Below are 21,273 nucleotides of genomic sequence, written 5' to 3'. Positions count from 1 at the left end.
TAGGGTCTGAAACCCCCCTCTCTCTCCATCTTGGTACAGTCCAGTGTTCTCCACTCCAACTCTCTTGCTTTGTCTCCCAAATACTGTATACCTCCTCCCTCCCCTCCCTTCTCCAACCCACATTCTGCTTTCCAAATGGCACCCTATTCTCCATATAGGCCCTGGGGAATTGTAGTGCTCTATGTAGGGAATAGGGTAATATTTCGGACACGGCCCCCTCCTCCCTCATCAGGTTTTGGTGCTGAGGGTCAGCAGGTCGATGAAGGAGTTGAAGAGGGTCTCCAGCCAGTCCTGGTTGGCCATACACTGCTGCACCACCTCCTCCTGACCAGGGTCCTCCGCTGCCTGCTCTATACTGTCCGTCTGGGGGGGATAGAGAAAGAGAATAGAATATATTATTATTATCCAAGAAAGATAATTATTATTATTATTATTTACAGTATATATACAAAAGTATGCGGCTCTTCAAATTAGTGGATTCGGTGTATAAAATCCAGCACACAGCAATGCAATCTCCATAGACAAACATTAGCAGTAGAATGGCCTTACTGAAGAACTCAGTGACTTTCAACGTGGCACCATCATAGGATGCCACCCTTCCAACAAGTCAGTTTGTCAAATTTCTGCCCTGCTAGAGCTGGCCCGGTCAACTCTAAGTGCTGTTATTGTGAAGTGGAAACGTCTAGGAGCAACAACGGCTCAGCCGCGAAGTGGTAGGCCACATAAGCTCACAGAACGGGACCGGCGAGTGCTGAAGCACGTAGCGCGTAAAAAATGGTCTGTCCTCGGTTGCAACGCTCACTACCGAGTTCCAAACTGCCTCTGGAAGCAAAGTCAGCACAAGAACTGTTCGAGCAGCCGCACAAAAGCCTAAGATCACCATGCACAATGCCAAGTGCCGGCTGGAGTGTTGTAAAGCTTGCCGCCATTGGCCTCTGGAGCAGTGGAAATGCATTTTCTGGAGTGATGAATCACGCTTCACCATATGGCAGTTCGACGGACAAATCTGGGTTTGGCGGATTCCAGTAGAACGCTACCTGCCCCAATGCATAGTACCAACTGTAATGTTTGGTGGAGGAGGAATAATGGTCTGGGGCTGTTTTTCATTGTTCGGGCTAGGCCCCTTGGTTCCAGTGAAGGGAAATCTTAACGCTCAGCATACAATGACATTCTAGACGATTCTGTGCTTCCAACATTGTGGCAACAGTTTGGGGAAGCCCCTTTCCTGTTTCAGCATGACAATGCTACAGTGCACAAAGCGAGATCCATACAGAAATGGTTTATTGAAATCGGTTTGGAAGAACTTGACTGGCCTGCACAGAGCCCTGACCTCAACCCCATCGAACACCTTTGAGATTAATTGGAAGGCTGACTGCGAGCCAGGCCTAATCGCCCAACATCAGTGCCCGACCTCACTAATGCTCTTGTGGCTGAATGGAAGCAAGTCCCCGCAGCAATGTTCCAACATCTAGTGGAAAGCCTTCCCAGAAGAGTGGAGGCTGTTAAAGCAGCAAAAGGGGGACCAACTCCATATTAATGCCCATGATTTTGGAATGAGATGTTAGATGAGCAGGTGTCCACATACTTTTGGTCATGTAGTGTATTTTACCATACTTCAAAACCTTTATTCTCAATTATATTTCTCTACATCTATTTACCGCTTTATTCAGTCTTCAAGGCCAGAGTATAGACATGTTGCATATACATCTAACATGAATTGATGCTATTCAAATCAAATATCCACTCTAGGATGGATAATAAAGTGATTATGTTTATACAAGCACAACACAGCCACCCACATATGACAGCCAACCTTTCACAACAAAAGTGAATACCCAGTGCTCCATTTGAATTATTCGTACCATAATGGAAACAGAGAGAGAGAGGGGAGAGAGAGAGAGAAACAGGAAGAAAGTAGAGAAGAACAACAATGCCGTAGAGAAAAGAGAGGGGTGTTGGAAGGTCAGTGTTGTGAAAAGCGATTGTGCTGCTGAGTCTTACCTCCTTCTTGCAGTTCAGGAAGGTGTGATACTTGTAGTGATGGAGGGAATGATACAGGCTATAGACACGACACGTCTCTGTGGACAGCTTGAGGTCCTGAGAGTCACAGAGAGAGGGGAAAACGGGATGGAGGGAAAGGAGAGAGGAAAACATTTATTAGGGAATCTCCCCGGTTCTCTTGGACTGAGGTAGAATAGGTAAAAGGCCTAGTCTACTATGTTTTCACACTTCACATACTTTCAGAGGACCACTAAAAATACAAGTACACTTGTACAACGCTAAAAGAAGAAACAGCCTCGTCGAGAACCAGGAAGCCTGGTTAAGTCTATGGCCGAAAGTGGCTAAAAAGGGGTGGAGACCCGGAGTCAATCAGTGACGCCTTGCAACACGTCAAACCGATCAAATGCATTGCTTGGGCGGAGCTTAACACGCAGCACCAATCAAACACAATCAAACACATCAAATCAATCAAATGCTTTGCTTGGGCGAGGCTTAACATGCAGCACTCCTTCAACGGGCATGTGGGGGGAGAGTTCTTGAAATGTAAAATCCCTAAAGATGTAGACCATTCAAACCGTTTCGGCTTATACAAAATTCTCCAGACCTCCAAAGGACGTGACAACAACGTTTTTGGAGGTATGGCTACGCGAGACTAGAAAGAACGAGACAACGCAAGTGTAAAGAAGGACGGCGTCATGGTTTAGCTTTGTTTGCACCATCCAGACCGAGTTAAAACCACTGAGATACAAGTTAATGTACAAAGCAAAGTGACTAACAGGTCCAGACTATATTACTCCAGTTCTTGTGAGACAGAATTGTCTCTTCTACTCGGCTTCCACAACACACAGACACCATTTTCGAGGCCAGGGTTAGCCACAGTGCAGCAGATTGGATACATTGGTGTGACCGGATGTGGTTCACTCACCTGCTGTTTGGGCGTGGTGCTCTTCTTGATGCAGTTGAGGGTTTTACGGTTGTAGCACTCACCGCCGAGGTGCACTTTGACCACTCCAGAGTCCAGGGGGTCCGCCGTCATTTTGGGGAACATATGCAGAGTCTCCTAAAGAAGAAAAATATAAAGATGGAGGGAGCGAGGGGGAGAGGGAGAAGTAGTAATTTCAACTGTTTTAAAGCTTTCACTTGTCAATATGATAGTGAGAAAGTTGAATGGAGATATGGTAAAACTCCAAACACAACAGGTACTTTTCATAATTAGGTATCACATCAGGTATCAGCATTTCTACAACTAAACAGACAGACGTACCTGGTGTTGGCCACTCATGTTGATTCTCCTTAACAGTCTCCTCTTTTGTTCGTTGAGGAGGCTGTCAATCTTCCTCATGGGCGGGAGGTACAACTCGTCTGGGGGCCAGAGAGGGAGGGACATAGAGTCCTTATGACTTATCTCATGACATCTTTCTTCCTTAATCCTACTCTCATTCACTTATTTTTGATCAACACTCTCTTTCTCTCACACTCAGGGTTGGGGTAAATTCCATTTTGATTTCAGTCAATTCATGAAGTAAACTGAAATTCTAATTCCAAATTATCATAGAGAAGCATTGCGAAAAATTTAATTTCAGTTTACTTCTTGAATTGACTGAATTGAAATTGAATTGACCCCATACCTGATCACATCATCACCCACTCGTCTGCTCACACCACGACCCCATCCCTCTCACCATCTGTGTCCTCCAGGGCTTGAATCATGTCGGGGTCTAGTGCCGTACTGACCAGCATCTCTATATAACTCCTGAACATCTCCCTCATGGCTCGACTGTTCACCCCCCCTCTCAATGGGGCTACAGGGGAGAGACAGAGAGAGACACAGAGAGAGAGAGACACACAGAGAGAGAGGGAGACACAGAGAGAGAGAGACAGAGAGAGAGCGAGTGAGAGATAGAATATGTCACTGAGTGGGTTTGAACCTGGGGCTCCAGTGCGTCACAAGAATTAACTCTCTGAATTATAGCCAAGGCATTACATATAAATATACATACCAAAATTGCATTAACATACAGTTACACACACACACACAAACATACACAGTCCCTCACCTTGGTCCTCACTCGGCCCATCTGGGGAGGAGTCTGAGTCAGAGGGGACTTCCTTCAGCCACTTCTTCCTCTTCTTGGGTGGAGGCTCCGCCTTCACGGGCCTCGCCCTCGACGGGCGCTCTGTCTTCTTATCTCCTCCTCCTCCTCTCTTCTCCTCCCTCACTCTCTTTCGGTCCTCTTCACTGCTCCTTCTCTCCACCTTCTCCTGAGGTGGTGGATGCCTCTTCTCTTTTTCTTCTCTTTCCTTCTTCTCCTTCTCTCGCTGTCTCTCCTTTTCCATTTCTCGCTCCTTTTCTTTTTCCCTCCTCTCTCGCTCCTTCTGCTCCCTCTCCTTCTCTTTCTGCTCTCTCGCTTTCTCCTTTTGCTCCTTCTCTTTCTGCTCTCTCGCTTTCTCTTTTTGCTCCTTCTCTTTCTGCTCTCTCGCTTTCTCTTTTTGCTCCTTCTCTTTCTGCTCTCTCGCTTTCTCTTTTTGCTCCTTCTCTTTCTGCTCTCTCGCTCTTTCTTTCTGCTCTCTCGCTTTCTCTTTTTGCTCCTTCTCTTTCTGCTCTCTCGCTTTCTCTTTTTGCTCCTTCTCTTTCTGCTCTCTCGCTCTTTCTTTCTGCTCTCTCGCTTTCTCTTTTTGCTCCCTCTCTTTCTGCTCTCTCGCTTTCTCTTTTTGCTCCCTCTCTTTCTGCTCTCTCACTTTCTCTTTTTGCTCCCTCTCTTTCTGCTCTCTCGCTTTCTCTTTTTGCTCCCTCTCTTTCTGCTCTCTCACTTTCTCTTTTTGCTCCCTCTCTTTCTGCTCTCTCGCTTTCTCTTTCTGCTCCCTCTCTTTCTCTTTCTGCTCTCTCGCTTTTTCCTTTTGTTTCCTCTCTTTCTCTTTCTGCTCCCTCTCTTTCTGCTCCTTCTCTTTTTCCTTTTGCTTCCTCTCTTTTTGCTCCCTCTCTTTCTGCTCCTTCTCTTTCTGCTCCTTCTCTTTCTCCTTCCGCTCCCTCTCATCTCGCTCCAATCGGGGTGGAGTTTGACTGAGGGCAGGGAGAGGTGGCTTGGGAAGCGATGGGAGTGATTGACGCCTATCAAGGTACACAAAAATGAGTAATTTTGCAGGATATTGCTTACAGTTACACCTATCTAATAATTTCAGATCTACACAAGTGCATGGGGGTAGGGCTACGATTCTACATGGGGTTGGGCACGTATGAATCAAGACCCAGAGGAGTACGGCAAACACGCAGGGACAAACAACACAAACCTACCTCAACATGAGTCCAGGTCTGTGCCAGGGTTTCCGTGAGCACACACGGACATAATCCTTTTTATTGAAATTCTCCAGGAACTTGACATAGAGACGTTGGTACCGCATCTTGGCATCGCCAAAGTAGCCCAGATACTGAGAGAGAGAGAGAAAAGGAGAGAAATATTTATAGAGAGATAATAATTTGAGTCATTATAAACAAACAATGTGTAGCTTCAAAATATATGTACAAATATCATGACGATCTCATGCTGGATTGTAAATCCTTGCATCCATCGCTGGATTGTACTTTAAGATTAAAGAGAGAGTCTTAAAGGGGATGTGAGTAACTCACGTTGCTGGTGGCACAGAACTGCCTCTGTCCGTCTTTGATCTCGGGGCTGAACTTCTGCAGCAGGGCTTTCTGCACTCTCCAGATGGGCGGTGGCTCACGGCCGGTCTGCAGGGCCATCTGCAGAGACAAATAGAGTATGTACAGTGCCTACAGAAAGTATTCATACCCCTTGACCTATTATACATTTTGTTGTGTTTCAGACTGAATTCAAAATAGCTTAAATAGATATTTATTCTCACCCATCTACACACAATACCCCATAATGACAAAGTGGAAACATGTTTTTAGAAATGTTTGCAAATGTATTGAAAATGAAATACAGGAATATCTCATTTACATAAGTATTCACACCCAAATAAAATCAAATCACATTTTATTTGTCACATACACGTGTTTCGCCTGTGCTTAGCTCTATTCCGTTTATTTTTATCCCCCCAAAAAACTCCCTTGCCAATGACAAGCATACCCATAACATGATGGCAGTCACCACCACCATGCTTGAAAATATGAAGAGTGGTACTCAGTGATGTGTTGTGTTTGCCACAAACATAACGTTTAGTATTCAGGACATTAAGTTCATTTCTTTGCCACATTTTTTGCAGTTTTACTTTACTTTATTGCAAACAGGATGCATGTTTTGGAATATTTTTATTATTTACTGGCTTCCTTCTTTTCACTCTGTCATTTAGGTTAGTATTGTGGAGTAACTACAATGTTGTTGATCCATCCTCAGTTTTCTCCTATCACAGCCATTAAACTCTGTAACTGTTTTAAAGTCACCATTGGCCTCATGGTGAAATCCCTGAGCGGTTTCCTTCCTCTCCGGCAACTGAGTTAGGAAGAAAACCTGTATCTTTGTAGTGACTGGATGTATTGTATTCCAAAGTGTAATTAACCTCTGGGGAGGGGCGGGATTGTTTTAATATGGTCATGCCATGGATCATTTAGCTATTTGATTTGGAATTTTAAGACCCCTTTAGGTAACCCAATTTTTAAATTTTTTATTATTTGATAAAATATTGAACTTCGCCTTTACTACTATAGCCCATAGAAACGCATTGAAAATGTCACACCCTGGCTCTGGGGACTCTATATGTTGAGCCAGGGTGTGTAGATTCATTGTGTTTGTGTGCTGAGTTTGAGTGTCTAGTTATTGTATTTCTATGTTGGCCAGAGTGGCTCCCAATCAGAGGCAACGAGTGTCAGCTGTTGCGGGTTGTCTCTGATTGGGAGCCATATTTAAACTGTCTGTTTTCCCTTTGTGTTTGTGGGATCTTGTTCCGTTTTGGTTTGTTGCCGTGTCGGTTGTGTTATACCGAGGACGTCACGTTTTCGTTTTGTTGTTTTGTTCGTGCATTCATTAAATAAATAAATATGTTTGCAACTAACGCTGCGCATTGGTCTACTCCATACGACGATCGTGACAGAAAATCACGTTCATAAATGGCAAAAAAATTGGCTAAAAATTGATAATAAAGAATAAGGTTTTGAAGTGTCTGTCCTATATCTAGGAGATATAAGAAAGCTCAGGAAATATTATATATTGTTTCGACACATATTTAACCCCTTATTGTTGTTTGCACTAAACTACCTCCATACTTCCATTTATTTGTATGGGTTACCTTCAGACGAGTCCTGTGACACTTGTGGGGGTCGTAGAGCAAAACGGATATTAGTTTGTTGCCCAAACGGTTGGACGCTACAGACAGAAGTTGGCACATCAGCGTTACCGACTTCAGACGAGTCCCGTGACACTTGTGGGGGTCTTAGAGCCGTTCGGACGCTACAGACGTTTTCGTGAGAAGACCGATTTTCGGGATGTCTCATGGTCTGACAAACACCGCTGTAGCTCGGCCACCTTCCACTGCAGATGCGGAAGGCCGACAAGGCGGATGGGGTGGATTGATATCTCTAGCTTAAACTGAAGGATTTTGATGTTTTTTTTTTTATTATGTTACTTAGATTGACGCACGGGTGTGTCTCTTAAGGATTAATAACTTCACCATGCTCAAAAGGATATTCAATGTTGTTGTTTTTTTACCCATCTACCAATAGGTGCCCTTCTTTATGAGGCATTGGAAAATCTCCCTGGTCTTTGTGGTTGAATCTGTGTTTGAAATTCACAGTTAAACTGAGGGACCTTACAGATAATTGTATGTGCGGGGTACAGAGATGAGGTAGTTATTCAAAATCATGTTAAACACTATTATTGCACACAGAGGGAGTCCATGCAACTTATTATGCAACTTGTTAAGCACATTTGTAGGCTTACCATAACAAAGGGGTTGAATACTTATTGACTCAAGACATGTCAGCTTTTCATTTTTTATTAGCTTGTAAAAAATTATAAAAACATGATCCCACTTTGATATTATGGGGTATTGTGTGTAGGCCAGTCCCCCAAAATCTAAATTTAATACATTTTTAATTCAGGCTGTAACACAACAAAATGTGGAAAAAGTCAAGGAATATGACTACTTTCTGAAGGCATTGTAAGTGTGTGTGTGTGTGTGTGTGTGTGTGTGTGTGTGTGTGTGTGTGTGTGTGAAGACATGACATACCACCCCCCACAGTGAATGCCAGAAGCCCTCACCTTGAGCGTGCCAATGTCCTCAGTCCGCACCACAAACTCGTCCCTCTCCCGGAAGATGCCCTCACCGCCACTCTCGCTGTCCTCCTCCTCGCTCTCTCCAGCGATGGCCGCATTGTCCTGCTTTTTGGCCAGGTGCAGAGAGGTGATCTTGGGGGCTGGCGCATCCTCAGGGGTGGGGGGTGAGGGTGGGGAAGAGGAGGGCGAGGAGGAAGGCTGGGCCAGCTCTGGAGCATCCGAAAGGGGAGGGGAGGAGGAGGGAGGGGGGGTAGTGGAGGGGGGCATTGCAGGGGAAGGGGAGGGTGGAGAGGGCAGGGTCGGGGGAGAGGAGCTGGGGGGAGGAGAGGCAGAGGGGTTGTGGTGGGGGTGGTGGGTTTGTTTGGGGGACGGCTGCTGCTGCTCCTCTTTATCATCCACATGCTGGAAGGGCAGAGGGGAGGGTGGGGAGAGGGGTGGGGGAGGTAGGGGGGAGGGGGAGGAAGAAGTGAGAAGGGATGGGGAGAGGGAGAGGGATGGGGGAGAGGGGGCTGTGGGGGCGAGGGGAGGCCTGGATGGAGAATCTGGGGAGGGGTTCAGAGTATATTACATCTTTGGAAATTAACTACTGTTTGTCAGACCATTTCAGAATATCTGAGATTGTAGGCTACTCACCTTCCACTTTAGGAGCATCCAGCATCTCAAACTCAGGCTCTCTCTCCTCCTCCCCCTCCTCCTCCTCTTCCCTCTCCTCTACCTCTTCCTCCACACCCCCGCGCTCTACATTCTGGTCTTCCTTTACCCTCTCCTCCTTCTCCATCTCCTCCTCTTCCTCCATCTCCACTTGTTGTTCGTCCTCTCCGTCCATTCCATTCAGTCCAACCTGTTCTGGGGACGGTGTATTTGGCTGTGCGTTGGCCTGCGTGTTGTGAAGTTGCATGTGTGTCTCCACGTCATCGTCCTGCTCCTCCAGATCGGCCAAGTCCAGCTGCGTTTGGGCCACGAGTGGCGGCGTTGGTGGCAGCAATGGGCTCTGGGGCGGAGATGGGCTGGGAGGGGGCGGGGCCACGGTTGCAGCCAGCGAATGGGGCGTGTCGTAAAGGGCAGATATTGCAGAGGAGATGCTCTTCTGCAGGTCCTGGTTCTTACTGACAGAGTCCTCCTCCTCGTCGGAGGAGAAGGATGGCAGCGTCTCCAGGTTCCTCTTCAGCTCGTCGTCCAGACGCTTGCAGGGGCTCAGCCCGTCCTCGCTACTGTCCCCAAACGGAGGGGGTGGAGGAGGGGGCAGTGGAGGGGGAGGCGGGGACAGGATCCTACCCTTCAGGGAGGAAGAGTCTGTAGTTTCAGCTCCTTCCACCGGCCCTCCGAGGTCTTGTGGTCCACCAGGTCCAGATTCAGGCTGCTTCTTCCCCGTCTTGAGGAAGTCCAGGAAGGAGGCCATGAAATTAGACTTCAGCTCCGGGGGCTTGTCCTCTGTCTAAGAGGAGGGGAGAGAGGAGATGAGGAGAGGAGAAAAGAGAGGGGAGAGGAAAGGTGAGGTGCAGATAAGACAGGAGAGGAAAGAAATAACAAGAAAATGAATGGCAGGATAAATAATGACAAAAAGGTGTGAATGGGAAAATATATATTTTTAAATATTTTATTATAATAAAGCTTGGACAAAAACCAGTAGTAATATCTCCATAAATGCTATATAACTGTATTTTTCCATGCTTTGTGTTGGGGTTTAGAAACCTTTATCTTCCTCTGAATAGAGGTAGTTCACCTTAACAACAGCAGGGGGGGTCTCAGGGTGGTAATAAAATATAATTGGGTAACCATGGCAACAGCTACCCTGGCAACAGCCTTCTCTCTCTTCTCCCTTTCTCTCTGTTTTATTGTCAGTCAGAGAGGCTGCTGTCAATCACCTCAGACTCATGTCTCCGCTTCGCCCTCTATAGGCTGCTGATACGCACACACACACACACACACACAGCCTTACACACAGCCTCACACACACAGTTATATGTAGATACACACACACACACACACACACACACACACACACACACACACACACACACACACACACACACAGCCTCACATACACACATCCTCACATAGACACACACCTCTAATGCATCTTCAAAGCACAGCCAAATGGTGAGGTCATCTGTTTTGGCTGTCCTGACAGTTTCTTTTCAATCACTTTGGCACATTTTTACATTTGTACATTTTTCAGATGTAAGTGGTATCCCTCTGGGCACACTGCGTCATTTCAACGTGGATCATTGGCAAATATTTGGTTGAGACGTTGATCAATGAGATTACAATCGATATTCACCCACTCAAAAAAAATGCCAAAAGTTAGTAGAATTTTCCAATGTGTTATCACTATGCTTTCAAACATCTAAAAGCACAACCAAATTCCAATAGAAAAACAATGTCCGATTTTTGGTTTAGTTGTCACCCAAATGTCTATCACTGCGCTTTCAACCATATAAATGCACAGCAAAGTTCAAATGGGAATACAAAGTCAGATATTTTGTTTATTTATACAATAGATTAATGTGATATCACTGTGCTTCATCTAATAGCAGAACCAAATGACCTGGATTGCAGTTGAGATTACAATAAAAGGACATGGTGCAAGTGATCAATGCCGCTCGAGATTCTGCAGAGATTATTACAGCAGTTGTGAAGATCTCCACAGACCTGCGATGACCTATGCATGCAATCTTGAACATGTATGTTTTATATGATAACATAAGAAATGTATAGTTACAGTAACCTCAAAATGTGGCCATGGATGGGTTACTCATATTATTGTATTTCAAAAGTGATATTGAATTGAGTTTGGTTGTCAATGCAACCAAATATCAACATTTGAAGAAGATTTTGATCTTCTGCTTGGTCTGGCTTTAATTCCTGTTTGTCTACAAATTAATAATTTATATGTTGGATTCACGTCTCCATCGCAACCAAAAATCTAAGTTATAGAATAGGACTAAATCAAATCAAACTTTAAATTAACTTTAAATACAGTTTGATTTGATTTAGTCCTATTCTTTAACTTCGATTTTTGTTTGAGTTGGAGACGTGAATCCAACATATTCATTTTTAATTTGTAGACAAACTGGAATTAAAGCCAGACTTAAGTCAGTGGCACAGATGGAACATTTCAAGCAGAAGATACATCTCCTTCAAATGTTGATATCAAATAAAATCTAATTTTATTTGTCACATGCGCCGAATACAACAGGTGTAGACCTTACAGTGAAATGCTTACTTACAAGCCCTTAACCAACAATGCAGTTTTATGAAAGAATAACAAATACATAAATAAAAGTAACAAATAATTAAAGAGCAGCAGTAAAAATAACAATAGCGAGGCTATTTACAGGGGGTACCGGTACCGAGTCAATGTGCGGGGGCACCGGTTAGTCGAGGTAACTGAGGTAATATGTACATGTAGGTAGAGTTATTAAAGTGACTATGCATAGATAATAAACAGCGAGTAGCAGCAGCGTAAAAGAGGGGGTAGAAGCTGTTTAGAAGCCTCTTGGACCTAGACTTGGCGCTCCGGTACCGCTTGCAGTGCAGTAGCAGAGAGAACAGTCTATGACTAGGGTGGCTGGAGTCTTTGACAATTTTTAGGGCCTTCCTCTGCACCGCTTGGTATAGAGGTCCTGGATGGCAGGAAGCTTGGCCATATTTGGTTGCGTTGATAACCAAACACTAAATTCAATATCACTAAATATAATTACATTTGAAACCCTAGGCCTAATGTATTGTCTATTTTTAGTTTAAATCTGGGTTGAATTGAAACAATAGCTGTTGATGACTTTGCAAATAGCATCACTGATGATTGATAAAGTATGGTCACATATTTGCTCTGTTAAACCTACCCTTTGGAATGACAGCAACAGTGACTCTATTTAGTTATTAAATGGAGATCTCTCAACAATCACTCTCACAATAGCACATTGCTAAAAGTCAGTGACAAATATAATAGCTGGGCTTGGTTAAAACTTTGGATGGGAGGGTAGCTATAGTATGAAAATGTATGCACTCACTAACTGTAAGTCGCTCTGGATAAGAGCGTCTGCTAAATGACTAAAATGTAAAATGTAGCTGAAGATGGATCAATTCTCCAGCTGGAGGTGCTGCCCAGCCTATAGTTTTTTTTCTTCTGACAGTGGATATAACAGTGAAAATCTGACATTGTTTTAAAGGTACAAATTCAACATATTTTATACAATGTTTGTCTATGTTTAAATTTGGTTACCATGATGACATAATCCTGAGGTTGACAACCTCAAAACGATAGTTGATTACCTTTTTCAAATCCAATGTATTTTCCACGTCACAATACGTTGACAAATTACATTGAAACAACGTTGATTCAACCAGTTTGTACCCAGTGGGATATTTTCTAAACTCTAAGTACAAAACACTTGTAATGCCCACCTATCTTATGTTCAGAACATTTGATTGTTCATTCATTGGGGTTTCACACATCTTTCACCCCTGAGTCATTCATGCAAAATCCACGTTTTTTGTGAAATACCATGAGAAAATGTTATTTAGTCACCAATACATCAGATAATGATGATAGGCTCACCATTTAGTCAATTTAACTACCATTCAATCCAATAGCAAAAAATACAAGATACACATTTCAACACTGTTCTTTTTGAAGTCCTGAATAGAAAGAATAGTAGATGGTAAATATAATTTTCCATACAGTATTTGGCTATAACTTGACATGCACACATTTTCTTTATGATTTGTATCAATTGGCAGCTCAGTGACTTTCAAAATGGCACCGTCACAGGATGCCATCTTCCTAACAAGTCAGTTCGTCAAATGTATTTCCTGCTAGAGCTGCCCCAGTCAACTGTAAGTGCTGTTATTTGGAAGTGGAAACGTCTAGGAGCAACAAAGGCTCAGCAGTGAAGTGGTAGGCCACACAAGCTCACAGAACGGGACCGCCGAAGCACATTAAAATTGTCAGTCCTTAGTTGCAACACTCAATACCGAGTTCCACACTGCCTCTGGAAGCAAAGTCAGCACAAGAACTGTTAGTCGGGAGCTTCATTAAATGGATTTCCATGGCCAAGCAGTCGCACACAAGCCTAAGATTACCATGCGCAATGCCAAGCATCGGCTGGAGTGGTGTAAAGCTCACCGCCATTGGACACTGGAGCAGTGGAAACGCGTTCTCTGGAGTGATGAATCACGCTTCACCATCTGGCAGTCCGACGGACGAATCTGGGTTTGGCGGATGCCAGGAGAACGCTACCTGCCCCAATGCATAGTGCCAACTGTAAAGTTTGGTGGAGGAGGAATAATGGTCTGGGACTGTTTTTCATGGTTCGGTCTGGGGCTGTTTTTCATGGTTCGGGATAGGCCCCTTAGTTCTAGTGAAGGGAAATATTAACGCTACAGCATACAATGACATTCTAAACAATTCTGTCTTCCAACTTTGTGGCAATAGTTTGGGGAAGGCCCTTTCCTGTTTCAGCATGACAATGCACCCGTGCACAAAGCGAGGTCCATACAGAAATGGTTTGTCGAGATATTTGTGGAAGAACTTGACTGGCCTGCACAGAGCCCTGACCTCAACCCCATCAAACATTATTTGGGATGAATTGGAACGCAGACTGCGAGCCAGGACTAATTGCCCAACATCAGTGCACGACCTCACTAATGCTCTAGTGGCTGAATGGTAGCAAGTCCCTGCAGCAATGTTCCAACATTTAGTGGAAAGCTTTCCCAGAAGAGTGGAGGCTGTTATAGCAGCAAAGGGGGTCCCATACTCCATATTAATGCCCATGATTTTGGAATGAGATGTTCGACGAGCAGGTGTCCACATACTTTTGGTAATGTAGTGTATGCCAGTCTTACAGTTTCATTATCCTTATACAGTACATACGTAGGATAAATCATCAGAAATAGGAGTATTGACAAGCAGTTTGCTACTGTAAAAACGTAGCACAGTGTTGTATGCCATTTCAGCCCCATGCAACATTTCTACGTGACTTGTCAACTGATACAGTATCGCCTGTCTGCTTGAAATTCATCATCTTACAGAGTATCAATAAATGAGTGGAATACAGTGAGCTCCAAAAGTATTGGGACAGTGACACATTTGTTGTTGTTTTGGCTCTGTACTCCAGCACTTTGGATTTGAAATGATACAATGACTATGAGGTTAAAGTGCAGACTGTCAGCTTTAATTTGAGGGTATTTTGTTTCATTTCTATTTTGTGCCCAATATAAATAAATGGTAAATAACGTATTCTGTCATTTTGGAGTCACTTTTATTGTAAATAAGAATAGAATATGTTTCTAAACACTTCTACATTAATGTTGATGCTACCAAGATTACGGAGAGTCCTGAATTAATTGTGAATAATGATGAGTGAGAAAGTTACAGACGCACAAATATCATTCCCCCCCAAAATGCTAACCTCCCCTGTTATTGTAACAGTGAGAGGTTAGCTTGTCTTGGGGGTATAATATTTGTGACTCCAAAATGACACAATGCATTATTTACCATTCATTTCTATTGGGCACAAAATAATCTGAAACACAACCAAAACAAACAGCAAATTCATCCAAAAAGTTTGTAGAGTCACAAGCATTCATTGCATGCTAGACATATGGGACCAAATACTAATATTTTGACTACTTTAATACACATATAAGTGAATTTGTCCCAATACTTTTAGTCCCCTAAAATGGGGGGACTATGTACAAAAAGTGCTGTAATTTCTAAACTGTTCACCCGATATGGATGAATACCCTCAAATTAAAGCTGATTGTCTGCACTTCATAGTCTCATAGTCATTGTATCATTTCAAATCCAAAGTGCTGGAGTACAGAGACAAAATATCAAAAAATGTGTCACTGTCCCAATACTTTTGGAGTTCACTGTATATTGTTATATACAACACTATAATTCCAACTGGTAGCATAGAGTGACTCTTTCTACTTTGTCCTATTGAAGCACACTGGCTGATGGAGAATGATAATGCAGTATTTACAGCCACATCCATATATATGATTTGGTTTTACCTTCCAACATAATTTGATGTAAATTTGATACATTTATAAGGGAAAAATATAGAAATGTAGTGTTCAGAAGTTATCAAATTATATACGTTACAGTAACTAGGCATTGCATACTTTTGGTTCAGCAGTTATCCGTTTTTTAGCAGTTTGATTAAGTGATAGTTGTTTGTTAAAAAATGACAAGAAAATCGAAAGAGTGATTTGATGCAGTGAACAAGTGACTTTGTGAAGTTCTTTGTTGTACTCAGTTAATCGAAAATGTTTAGAGTTGTGAAAATGTCCCACACACTTGTGAAAATAGCACCAAAGTGATTGAAAAAAACTAACACACACCATTGCGTTCTCTTTTGTCTTTCCCCGACTTCACTCGGAAGCTTGAAATATCACTTGTGGAGCCCCCTAACCACAAACTCTAACTACACACATAAACTTTCCTTTGGATGTTTGTGTTCCAGTCATCGTTAGCCCATCACTGTTCTGACTGGGGTAGAGCCCTGCAGCCTTCTTGCCTGGCGAGTTACCAAGCGCTGAAGGGATCTCTGAGTTATATGACTTGTGAAATATGAGTAATGAATTATAGATGATACTGTGGGTTATTAGGAGGTGTAGCTAGGGACGGATTGAGGTTTCTCACCGTGTTGGAGAGCTTCTGCATGGCAGCCCAGGCCTCTGGGGTCAGCTGCTCATCCATGTCCCTCTCCCACGTCATCTGTGGTGGACACAAAGCAAAGACATTAATCATATGTTCAAAAAACTAAACCCATATTCAATCAAAAGCGTTGTCCGGCCCACTTCCTTCATGGGGCAACATTTACATTTAAATTTTCTGGCATATCGGCACTGCTGTGTGCTACAAGAGAGGTTGAATTAATGATTAAATTGATGATTGATTAATTGATTGATTGACTTTGCATTGTTGTCTAGTTGAGGTTATATTCCATGTTCTATAGACTGACGTGAGGAAACCGGCCGCCACTGTTTTGGCTGTTCAACACGCTTCAATCAATATGGACATCTGAACACACTTGATTAAGACAAAACAACAGTCTTTGTTGCACCACTGTGAAAATGTATCATCTCATCAATTAAATTTACTGCATTATGTTAAAAAGGCATTAAAGTCAATTGATACTGGTATATTTTTGCAATTACAACCGCTTTACAATGAGTAAAAGGCAAGTGATGAGAGTTAGGGAGAGATTTAATTAGATGGGGGATACCGCTCCTCACCCCCCTACCCCCCTACCCCTGCAAATCGCACAGAAATATACACTGTTCATTTCATTGGCCACTTTCCTGTGTCCACACTCTCCCTGTTGCTGAGGCAACAGCCACCATCTTACTTTTACCATGACCAACCAGCAGACATCAACAGATGGAATCCAGAACATCAAACTCACACAAAAAGACTCCATCTTATCTATCTCTAGGCCAACATTCAAAAGCCCCACCCCCCCACCTAATATCATACATGGCTGGCTGCTGCTACACTGTAACGCTCAGACTACAATCACATATTGATAGAGGATGAGGTGACTAAGTGCTATGAGCACCTGGAAAAGGGCAATGTAAAGGTTAGGCGTTAAATGTGGCATTATATGTACCATCTTAATTACTTCCTATGAGATTCCGATCATTATCATACAAATACAGAATATAAATATACAGTGCCTTCAGAAAGTATTCACACCCCTTGACTTTTTCCACATTTTGCTGTGTTACAGCCTGAATTTTAAAAAAAATCTACTGAGATTTTGTGACACTGGCCTACACACAATACCCCATAATGTCAAAGTGGAATTATGTTTTTAGAAATGTTTACAAATTAATAAAAAATGAAAAGCATAAATGTTTTGAGTCAATAAGTATTAAGTAAGAAGAAGTAAGTAAGAAGGGCACCTATTGGTAGATGGGTAAAAATAAAATAAAAAGCAGACGTTGAATATCCCTTTGAGTATGGTGAAGTTATTAAATACACTTTGGATGGTGTATCAATACACCCAGTCACTAAAAAGATACAGGCGTCCTTCCTAACTCAGTTGCCGAAGAGGAAGGAAACCGCTCAAGGATTTCACCATGAGGCCAATGGTGACATCAAAACAGTTACAGAGTGTCATCAAAACAGTTACAGGGTTCAATTCTTGGGCCGACCCTTTTCTCTGTGTATATCAATGACGTCGCTCTTGCTGCTGGTGACTCTCAGATCCACCTCTACGCAGACGACACTATTTTGTATACATCTGGCCCTTCATTGGACACTGTGTTAACAAACCTCCAAACGAGCTTCAATTCCATACAACACTCCTTCAGTAGCCTCCAACTGCTCTTAAACACTAGTAAAACTAAATGCATGCTCTTCAACCGAACGCTGCTTGCACCCGCCCACCCGACTAGAATCACTACTCTCGACGGGTCTGACCTAGAGTATGTGGACAACTACAAATATCTAGGTGTCTGGTTAGACTGTAAACTCTCCTTCCAGACTCACATTAAGAATCTCCAATCCAAAGTTAAATCTAGAATCGGTTTCCTATTTCGCAACAAAGCCTCCTTCACTCATGCTGCCAAACATGCCCTCGTAAAACTGACTATCCTACCGATCCTTGACTTCGGCGATGTCATTTACAAAATAGCCTCCAACACTCTACTCAGCAAATTGGATGTAGTCTATCACAGTGCCATCCGTTTTGTCTCCAAAGCCCCATATAATACCCACCACTGTGACCTGTACGCTCTTGTTGGCTGGTCCTCACTACATATTCGTCGCCAAACCCACTGGCTCCAGGCCATCTATAAATCACTGCTAGGCAAATCCCCGCCTTATCTTAGCTCATTGGTCACCATAGCAACACCCACCCGTAGTCTGCGCTCCAGCGGGTATATCTCACTGGTCATCCCCAAAGCCAACACCTCCTTTGGCCGCAATTCCTTCCAGTTCTCTGCTGCCAATGACTGGAACAAATTGCAAAAATCTCTGAAGCTGGAGACACTTATCTCCCTCACTAACTTTAAGCATCAGTTGTCAGAGCACCTTACCGATCACTGCACCTGTACACAGCCCATCTGAAATTAGCCCGTCCAACTACCTCATCCCTATATTGTTATTTATTTTGCTCATTTGTACCCCAGTATCTCTATTTGCACATCATCTCTTGCACATCTATCATTCCAGTGTTAATACTAATTGTAATTATTTTGCACTATAGCCTATTTTATTGCCTTACCTCCATAACTTGCTAAATTTGCACACTGTATATTATATGTATTTCTGTTGTATTTTTTACTTTGTTTTGTTTTACCCCATATGTAACTCTGTGTTGTTGTTTTTATCGCACTGCTTTGCTTTATCTTGGCCAGGTCGCAGTTGTAAATGAGAACTTGTTCTCAACTGGTTTACCTGGTTAAATAAAGGTGAAATAAAAATAAAAATAAAAAGTAATGGCTGTGATAGGAGAAAACTGAGGATGGATCAACAACATTGTAGTTACTCCACAATACTAACCTAAATGACAGAGTGAAAAGAAGGAAGCCTGTAAATAATAAAAATATTCCAAAACATGCATCCTGTTTGCAATAAGGCACTAAAGTAAAACTGCAAGAAATGTTGCAAAGAAATTAACTTTATGTCCTGAATACAAAGCGTTATGTTTGGGGCAAAACATGCATCCTGTTTGCAAAAAGGCACTAAAGTAAAACTGCAAGAAATGTTGCAAAGAAATTAACTTTATGTCCTGAATACAAAGCGTTATGTTTGGGGCAAATCCAACACATCACTGAGTACCACTCTTCATATTTTCAAGCATGGTGGTGGCTGCATCATGTTATGGGTATGCTTGTCATCGGCAAGGACTAGGGATTTCTGGGGGATAAAAATAAACGGAATGGAGCTAAATACAGGCAAAATCCTAGAGGAAAACCTGGATCAGTCTGCTTTCCAACAGACACTGGGAGACAAATTCACCTTTCAGCAGGAGAATAACCTAAAACACAAGGCCAAATCTACACTGGAGCTGCTTACCAAGACGACACTGAATGTTTCTGAGTGGCCGAGTTACAGTTTTGACTTAAATCGGCCTGAAAATCTATGGCAATTCTTGAAAATGACTGTCTAGCAATGATCAACAACTAACTTGACAGAGCTTGAAGAATTTAAAAAAGAATTGTTGTGCAAATATTGTACAATCCAGGTGTGCAAAGCTCTTAGAGACCTTCCCAGAAAGACTCACAGCTGTAATCGTTGCCAAAGGTGATTCTCACATTTATTGACTCAGGGGTGTGAATACTTATGTAAATTAGATATTTCTGTATTTCATTTTCAATACATTTGCAAACATTTCTAAAAACATGTTTTCACTTTGTCATTATGGGCTATTGTGTGTAGATGGGGTGCAATTTTTTAAAATATTTAATCCATTCTGAATTCTGGCAGTAACACAACAAAATGTGTAATATGTCAAGAGGCATGAATACTTTCTGAAGTCACTGTAAATATTGAATACTTTATATGCTGAATTTAAATATATAAAGTCAGATGTAGATTAAAAACATACTCGTTATCACATCTAGCAGATGTCCAAGTTCTTTTTTGGGCCTACTTTTTCATATCAGAAAATTTCTGTTTTCTTTGCAAAATGTTTGTCCGTTTTAGTGACCCCTCTCCCAGGCTGGTGTGTATAACGTGAGAGGAAAGAGGAGAAAACTCTCAGGTTTGGTCACACTCCACAGAGCGTCAATCCCCATAAATTAGCATAGTAAAAGTATTACTGATTTGACGTGATTCACCCCCCACCCCCAACCCTTTTTATACGTAAAAAAAATGACCATTCCTACACTATGTGCATGACAGACGGATTTACACTTCAAATACCTTTGTCGTTCTCAGAGACAAATCCCAAATTCACCACTTTGAAGTGAGAAGCTCTGCCGAACATGAATAATTTAACAAATATATCAGGTACACCCACTAATGAGAAGGAATCTCTTCCTAAACCTCAGATACTGTAGCTACAGTGCATAACAACAAATCAACAATGAAGGACTGATCAGTGAGTTCAGTAGAAAATTATAAAAAATAAACAAAATTGCTGATGAAATATTCAAAAATGTTATCTTAGTTTTTTTTTTTTTTTTTCGCAATGGATCACTACTGATTCTCTGAAACTATCCCTTAGTGTCCAATAGGAGAGAGGCCTACCTATCCCCCTTGCCCAGAGATGTACAAGTAGTGGTAAATAAGTTGGGGTAAAGCTGAACACAAAATTACAGATGGTGAGTGAAGTAAACACTAACGCAAACAATAATAACGTAATAGGTACTATTTACCAAATACAAAGGTGAGTAAATGGTATTCATGCAACTCCCTGCCCTTTCCCTTTAAATAAGTCCAGATGTCAGAAGAGGTTAATGGAAAAAAAAGGCCCTTAAACAGCAGGTAGAATCAAAAAAATACAAAGGCAGATGCACTCACCTCCTGGGCTTGAGCTTTCTGCTTCATCTTCTCCTGGCTCCTGGTCATGTTCATGTCCATCCCAGCGGTGGGTCCAGGACTCAGGCCCAGGGAGGGGGCCGAGCCCACTGACCCGTCAGAGAGAACCGGGTCGGTGCTGGACAGAGAGTCTGTCCTCAGCAAGGAGTCCGAGGGAGACATAGAGGGGATAGGCAGCTTGATCTGAGAGATGTAAAGAGGGGATGGAGGAGAGTGAGGGGTGGAGGGAAAACAGGAAAAGAGCCAGATGGAGAGAAGGAGGAATGAGGGTATTAGGGGAATGGCGAGGGAAAAAGAAAGGGATAGTTGAAGTGAGGGGTATAGGGATAGAGGAAGAGAAAATGCAGAGAGAAAGAGAGTTATTGGGGTAAGAGAGGAAATAACACAACTGATTATTTACAGTGCCTTCAGAAAGGATTCACACCCCTTGACTTCTTCAAAATGTTGTTGTGTTACAGACTGAATTTAAAATTGATTAAATTGAGATTTTGTGTCACTGGCCTACACACAATACCCCATAATGTCAAAGTGGAATTC

At 42.7% G+C, this 21,273-nt stretch overlaps 1 protein-coding gene across 1 annotated transcript in view; it reads right to left on the bottom strand.

The window, feature by feature from the left end:
• Nucleotides 1-228: 228 nt before the first annotated feature.
• Nucleotides 229-21,273, bottom strand: part of LOC311138666 (proline-rich protein 12-like) — a gene marked incomplete at both ends in the record, with an annotated part of 34,522 nt that continues 13,477 nt past the window's right edge. The window contains 13 exons of the mRNA XM_084173446.1: nt 229-363; nt 2,002-2,097; nt 2,927-3,061; nt 3,266-3,363; nt 3,684-3,803; nt 4,059-4,263; nt 4,840-5,110; nt 5,294-5,427; nt 5,627-5,743; nt 8,220-8,776; nt 8,964-9,669; nt 15,886-15,960; nt 20,719-20,919. Coding sequence (XP_084029572.1) covers nt 229-363; nt 2,002-2,097; nt 2,927-3,061; nt 3,266-3,363; nt 3,684-3,803; nt 4,059-4,263; nt 4,840-5,110; nt 5,294-5,427; nt 5,627-5,743; nt 8,220-8,776; nt 8,964-9,669; nt 15,886-15,960; nt 20,719-20,919 — 2,850 coding nt within the window. The remainder of the gene's footprint in view (nt 364-2,001; nt 2,098-2,926; nt 3,062-3,265; nt 3,364-3,683; nt 3,804-4,058; nt 4,264-4,839; nt 5,111-5,293; nt 5,428-5,626; nt 5,744-8,219; nt 8,777-8,963; nt 9,670-15,885; nt 15,961-20,718; nt 20,920-21,273) is intronic.

The sequence above is a fragment of the Coregonus lavaretus genome (genome assembly GCF_964263955.1).
Source record: "Coregonus lavaretus genome assembly, chromosome: 2".
Lineage (NCBI taxonomy): Eukaryota > Metazoa > Chordata > Actinopteri > Salmoniformes > Salmonidae > Coregonus > Coregonus lavaretus.
This window is presented reverse-complemented; position numbering and strand designations above follow the sequence as displayed.